Raw genomic sequence first — 7500 nt, 5'->3', positions numbered from 1 at the left:
AAGAGTCCAACTTGTGGCCTGTGACATTGTGCTCACCTGCTGCCCTGACTGCAGCAGACCCTGAGCAGGTACAGCAATAATCTGACCTGACCCAGTGTTGAGGAGAGTTGTGGTGCTAGGAGTGCCACTTTTGGCAGCTATGGTGACTGTCTTGGTGGTGGCACCAGCCTGTCCTGCCTGTCCAGCCACAGTAATAGTCATGGGCTTGGTGACAGCCTGTGTGGTTGTGGTGCCAGCCACACCACCAGATGATACCACAATCATCTTCACACCTCCACCAGCTGACACCTACAACACCATGTAAGTTTTAAACATTAATACTGTAGCACTTAACTACTAACCTTACTTACACTGAATCTGAGTAATCTAGCGGCAATTCTCTTAAATATAAGGGACACTGTTAGTATTACTCAAAAGCACTGTACCTGAGCTGGCTGTCCAGTGGCCATGGTAGTGGTTGTGCCGGTTTGTAGTGTTCTGATGGCTGATGCAGTGGTAACAACAATAATCTGAGAAGTCTGTGGCCGCACAACACTAGTACCAGCAGCTCCTGGCTTCGTGATTACTATCGTCTGTTTTCCTCCTACAGTCGTGGTGCCAAGCTTCAAATTTATAAATCAAAATGAGTATACTGTATTATTCAAAATCATTTATAACTATATTTCAAGTAAGGATCATTACAAGACATATTAAATTAATTCTGTAAAGAAAAATAAGATTGATGTTTCCTCCAGTAACTGATACTGGTCAATGATTCTTCTATTTCAAAACTATAATCTTTACACAAATTACACCCTTTTCTACCAGTTTTCAAAAATATAGAAGTGACTCATCATCTCTAGTTTCAACTTTCCTTTCTTTCTACAGTTACTACAGGAAACCTTATGCATGTCCATCCAGTTACCCCTACATACCTACAGAACATTTATGCTTATGCTAAACTACGACCACTCCTAAAAGCTTATGGAAACTCAATAATTTTTCATGATCTACATCATAGGTGTGACAAAGCTATTACATTGATAAAAATTATGTTCTGAAGTATTAACCCATTGCAGACGGGGGATAGATTTGCTTGCCCAGTCTCCAGAATAGGTTTTATTTCAGAGCGAGGTAGTTTCGCATAACATACTTTGACTTTTCCCACTCTCTTTCAGTCACTCATTATAAAATAAGAGCCATTTAAGTATTTAAATTTTTGTGTGTTTTATTGTGTTTAGAGACTTATATGTGCCATATGATAAGTTGCAGTTGACAAAAATTGTAGTAGGATCCATATCCGCTCATGATTTTCTTTATACCCAGTGTGATAGAAGTATTGCTGTTTTACGGGAGGACAAAAAGCAACTTATTTTTTCTTATTTGTGTACTGTCACGAACGAATACAAAACACATGAAGAGGTAGAGAAGAGGAAGGAAACCTGTGCTTATGACTGAGTGCCACAGTAAAAGGCATCCCTCTTGGCACAAGAGCACATTTTAGACACTGGGCATGGTTTAACCCATTCACGCCGAGGTGATTCCGGCTTTGTATGGTCGTAATGCCGGGGTCTTCGAAAGCATAAGCCTAATGCATCGAGATTCTCAGGCGCAAGGGCCACGAGCCTGGGCTGCCCGCTCGCTAACCCTGAGTGCCGGCCTTGCCCAGATATCTCGTCACCGGTGTCTGACGCAAAACACACGAAACGTGTCAGCACGTCATCCGGCGTGAATGGGTTAAGTCACCTTCCTCCTCTTGTCCTACTTGTACATCCTTAATTGGCAGTACTTTAGAGCAAGAGGTCGGTAACTTGCTGTGTGCCACCGCTCTCAAAAGATGGTGTTTACTAGAGACCATGGATGGGTGCCATTCAAGACTCTCTCTCCTGCTGGTGTGAGAGGAAAGTGGTGCCTTCTGGGTTTTGGATGTTAAGTTTGCATAATAGTAATTAAAGTAAATATGACTGCAATTGTCATCACTCACTCCTTACTCATAGCAAAATAAAACAGCACAGTAATCCAAAATCCCTGTCATCAGGCCAAAGCTCCAGCATCATGTATGTCATGGCACCCGTCCGCAATGGGTTAAAACATAATAATTTTAGATTGATGTTTGGTGATCTCCATTCACTTTCTCAGAAAACAGTATGATAGTATGGTTTAGAGAACTCAACAAACTAATATTTAAGTATTCCTTTGTCACCCAATTCTTGACTGCAATGTTGTGCCTTTAAGCACTCATAACTGTGAGCCTTTCATCTTTAAAAGAAACACAATTAACATATTACTATTAAAATATTCGTATCTATATTCTTACTTTAAAAGTATGCAATAACCAAGTCTTAACATAATAGAAATTCAGAATGCTAGACGGTAAATAAAACTCAACAAGCTCAACCTCTAAAGACTGCAATTCCCTAATCTTGCATTGTTGCAGTCACATTTTAAAATCTTTTATGAAAGCCAAATACACCTTAAATATAACTGGTAAAAAGATCACATCAAACCACAAGATTAACACATAAAATATGATATTGTTGGAAGGATACTGGTAAAAGCAGTATGAAATCATCAGTGTTAGGAGAGGGGGGTGACCTTCAAATGAAGTCCCAGTGGTTCTATTATTTCCCAATGCCATTAGATTAACCCGTTGCCGACAGGAGATAGATTTACTTACCCAGGCTCCAGGATGGGTTCTATTTCTGAGCGAGACAGCTTCAGCAACATACCTTGATTTTTCCCACTCCCTTTTAGTCACTCATTGTAGAGCTAGAGCCATTTTTGTGTGTGTGTTTTACTTATTTTAAGAGACTTATACCTGTCATATCATAGGCTCTATCAATTCTGCAGTTGACTGAAATTGTAGTTCAGGGTCTATATCAACTCATTTTTTTTTTCTTTATACTCAATGTGACAGAAGTATTGCTGTGTCTAGGGAGGGCAAAAAGCAACTTTATTTTTTTCGTATTTGTGTGCTGTCACGAACAAACACTTATAACCATCCAAAATGAAGATAACATGAAGAGGTAGGGAAGAGGAAGGAAACTTGTGCTTTTGACAGTGAGTGCCACAATAAAAGGCATCACTAATGGCACAGGGGCACATTGTAGGCATTGGGCATGGTGTGAATCACCTTCCTCCTCTCGTTCTGCCTGCACATCTTTCATCTGTGGTACTTTAGAGCAAGAGGTTGGCAACCTGCTATATGTCATCGCTCTATAGAGATAGTGCTCGCTAGAGACCGTAGACGGGTGCCATTCAAGGCTCTCTCTCCTGCTGGTGCTAGAAGAAAGTGGTGCCATCTAGGTTTTGGATAGGAGTTGAAACCCATTTTGCTTAATATTACAGCAGTTATAATAATTATGACTGTAATTATCAAAATCACTCACTCAATACTCATAGCACAATGAAATAACACAGTGATCCAAAATCCCCGAACATCATGACGCCCATCGTCAGGCAAGAGCTCCTGCATCATGTATGATGAAAAAACACCTCACCTGTCATTAACGGGTTAATGCATTTCATAACAAATGCTAAATATTTGAAAATTGGTTATCATTTGAATGGCTGTAAAAACAAAATCAAAATGATCAAATAAACTTACCTGTTGTTTAGCAATGACAATATTCTGCCCTTGTATGACAGTTTTTCCAGCAGTCTGAGTCCCACTCGGAAGGCTTAGGATCTGGCCTGGCTGTGTGGTAGATGTAGTCATGATGGGTTTGCCAGGACCTCCTGCCTGTGTTGTGACCAGCTTCACTATGGTTGCTCCCTGGGCACCTACACCAGCCTTACTCTGCACCAAATTCACTTTGGACATCTGGAAAAAATAATAAAATAATAATCAAGAAATAGAGAACAAGAACATGCATACATAAACGCCATACTTTAATTTCACACATTCATATTGCTACACGCTACAAATGTATATCAATTAACATATACCCCTTCTGCTGTTCATAAAGTGAGGGAGGGAATAAGAAAGCAAAATATTTCACAAATAAATTTTTTAATGGATTTACTTACAGGAGTCAGACCTTTACTTGTTTTGACCAGAGTTACAATTTGTGGCTGAGATCCAGGGACACCACTTTTTTGTAATATAAACTGCTTGCCACTTTGTCCTGCAACTGTGGTACCCTGGGTGTTCAACACCTGTAAGAAAATATAATGATGCAATCTTTATTCGGGTTATGTTATGATTATAATTACTATAATATTAACATCAATAATGTCTATCATATCATGGCATACATTTGTGTGTGTGTGTGTGTGTGTGTGGGGGGAACTTACTTGACCCGAGGGTGACACCAATCTCACAGTTTGCCCAGCTATAGTGGTTGCAACTTTAACACCTTGTGGTGTAACAAGTGTTGTCGGTTGTACAACTTTAACTGTTGTTGGTGAAGTTGTTGTTCCTGTACTGGTTGTAATTTTTTGTGTTGCTGCAGCTGCAGCTGCTAGTGCTGCAATGCCTGACATTCCTCCTTGTGAAGTTGCAGTTGTTGTTGCCGGCAATCCACCACGAAGAATCTGTGTTGTTTGACCTCCTGTTCCTATTACTTTAATCTGCCCTGTTCCTGGAGCACGAACTCGAACTATATTTCCACCAGCTGTTGAATCATGTGAAAACTTATTAACATGTACCTTATAGAAAAGCCAACTCTTTTAAAAATGTTAAACTAATTTTCCTTATTCCACTATGATGATTTTCTCATTGACTGTTAAGTTCTAGATGAGCCAGCAGTGATGAAATTATAGATTCTTCCAAGTAAGACACCTCATTAAATAGCAATAAAAAAGAGACAATCCAACACTATGTGAGACCGACCTCTTATTTTCTGTGGTGTTGTAGGAGTCAAAGGTGTTACAGCTCCTGGTGTTGCTGGTCTTAAAACAGTCTGAGTAAGGGTGATGGGCTTGTTGGCTGGAGTCAAAGGTAAACTGGTTGTGGCAGGAGTGCTGGTGGGAGTTGTTGGAGTAGTGACTGTTGAAGCTGGGGTTGGGATGTCATACTTCTGGATCTGCAAGTAAAAATATCCTGTATGACTACATGAGGATAAATCATTATATAACATATAATTTCTTATACTACCACTTTTTGTGGCAGACACTGAGAGAATACAGCATTATTAACCCATCCACGACGGGGGCATTCTAGCCTTGAATGTCACAATGCCGGGGCGTTCGAATTATTAGGCCTAAATCAATTGAATGGCTGGCACAATACTGTGCCGCCCGGCCACTGGGCTTTTAAATGCGCGGTACAGTACTGTACCACCCGTCCAGAGAGGGTTAAAAAAAAAAAAGAGGGAAAAATTACATATTCGCCCACACCTCTCTCTCTCTCTCTCAAATAGTTACATTGGTTTTTCATTTAGTAATCATAAAGTGTCTGGTAAATCATACAAGCAAGAAAATGCTGAACTTTTGCATTAAAAAACAGATCCAATATTTTTCTCAATTCAAAGCAAACATTTGATATTGAAGAGGAAACTTTTCCATCTCCATCTTAATCCAATGACGACGGTGCGTCACACCCGTGTGACACAGCACAGCCAAAACGTTCCGGGCGTCAAGCCTATTGTGCTATATTCAATGCAATCAATGCAAGCCCCGCCATGGGAATTCCGAGAAAGTGCACCCGTCGGGAAAGGGTTAAGAGTATAGCACTATGAAATGTTTGAATTTTAAGTATCTTTTTATGTACTGAATTTTAAATAACCTATAAATTCATAATGTTTAACTCATTCACCTACAGTCCACATGGAGACTCTCCTAAGATGAACATACCTGCAGAAGGTAAGCATCTGCACAAGGTGTGGCTCCCCAGCACACTTCCAGGGTAGTAGTGGATGCTCTCACTAGCTGGACTCTACCTGGTGATCCAGGTACACTTGTCTCCAGGTACCACAAATCTTTGCAGCAAACCTGAAAAATTACCCAGTCCTTGATAACAAGTAAAACAAAGTTTACCAACACAAAATAATGAGACCGGGGGAAAACTAAAGAGTTTAGTCAAGTGTAGTAAAAATTATCCATAATATGACAGCAGCAAAAAATTAAAACTTAACTATGTCTTGAGTGGGCAAACCAGGTGTCACACATCAATGTATGATATTTATTTCTGTAAAGAAAAAGCATGAGGAAAGTTCAATCACTTTTCACTTTCCACATTTCAATGGTATTTTCCTGCTTAGTGTTCCCTCTCTTATTACTTGAGTAACACTAAAATTGTTCTTTTCCGTTGCTCTTACATTTTCATGAACCTGTCCATACCCTAGAGTAATCCAACTACTATCATTGGACTTACTTGATTATTCCAAGCTTTCCTGTATCCATCCCTGCCGGACCACACAAACAGTCGTGAATGTATCCCCACAGAACAGTGTCCAGCCCGAGCACGAGGCATCTGGTCCTCGAACTTCTCCATCATGGCGTTTTCCCAAGCCATGTTTTCTAGAGGGGAGAGAAAATAAGAAGTGTTACATAGTCTTGTACTGCTTAGGTGATATTTCACACTTTTGCAGACAGTCATGCACCATCAAGCATCTCCATGGTTTTTGCTTAACCCGTTAATGACGGGCTATTTTGGCTCTAAATGGTCGAAGTGCCGGGATATTACTAATGCATAAGCCTAATGCCTCGGGATTCTTGGCCGAGCTAGCTGCGGCCGAGCATTGTACACCTGATCACCCAGTGTGCCGGCTTCTGACCCAAAAACCACAAAATGTGATATCGTCACCCGTCGTTAACGGGTTAACTGTGCTCAAATATATGCTTCACTTGGATATGTTAGTATACAATGCCATTTATAAGTATATAATGTACACAGAGAAATCATCATGATGACAATATACTGTACCCTGAAAGTTCATTCAATGACATCACAATGAAGTTGATAGTTTCTGGTAAGAAAGTCTGACATATGATAAATCTATTAAAATTATAGAAATATCTTACCAATTATATCATATCTCTTTGCTTTATGCATGCACAAAAACATACATGCTATTGCTTTAATTGTCTCATTACTCAACCCGTTGGCTCCAAATGGTCGAAACACCGGGATATTTCAAATGCATAGGCCTATTTGCAGGCTATTTGCCTGCACTGGATGTGGCCAAGCGCTATGCACCCGATCACCCGGTGTGCCGGCCAGGAGGATAGCCATGACAAAGTATCTTGTCCCCAGTGGCTGATCCTGCCACCACTCGACATATTTTGTCACCTGGCATTCACGGGTTAACACTTAACCCATTCATACCATGTGTAGTCCTATCATATCATCACAATATTCTACTCTTTCTGGGAGACATCCTAGAACATCATGATCTCTCCCTCAAAATGTATGTTTTACATATTTACATAAGCACATAATCATAGGAGTTCCATTTGTATAATCATATTCACTAATGAAAATAATGTAAACAAATGCAAAAACCTTAAATTATCACTCTATTGAAGTGGGCAGATGAAAAATGTTCAAAGAGGTGCAGCGCAGCATTGTGCTGAAAG

At 40.1% G+C, this 7500-nt stretch overlaps 1 protein-coding gene across 1 annotated transcript in view; it reads right to left on the bottom strand.

The window, feature by feature from the left end:
* Hcf (Host cell factor) overlaps window positions 1-7500 on the bottom strand; it is a gene marked incomplete at its 5' end in the record, with an annotated part of 27751 nt that overhangs the window by 5251 nt on the left and 15000 nt on the right. Inside the window, 8 exon segments of the mRNA XM_043014742.2 lie at window positions 37-288; window positions 426-602; window positions 3587-3802; window positions 4009-4137; window positions 4276-4595; window positions 4814-5006; window positions 5776-5913; window positions 6296-6441. Coding sequence (XP_042870676.1) covers window positions 37-288; window positions 426-602; window positions 3587-3802; window positions 4009-4137; window positions 4276-4595; window positions 4814-5006; window positions 5776-5913; window positions 6296-6441 — 1571 coding nt within the window.

This window comes from Penaeus japonicus, unplaced genomic scaffold (assembly GCF_977035675.1).
Source record: "Penaeus japonicus unplaced genomic scaffold, GWHDUDI00000001_assembly GWHDUDI00000024, whole genome shotgun sequence".
Lineage (NCBI taxonomy): Eukaryota > Metazoa > Arthropoda > Malacostraca > Decapoda > Penaeidae > Penaeus > Penaeus japonicus.
The sequence above is the reverse complement of the archived record's forward strand: the minus strand, read 5'-3'. Positions and strand labels throughout refer to the sequence as shown.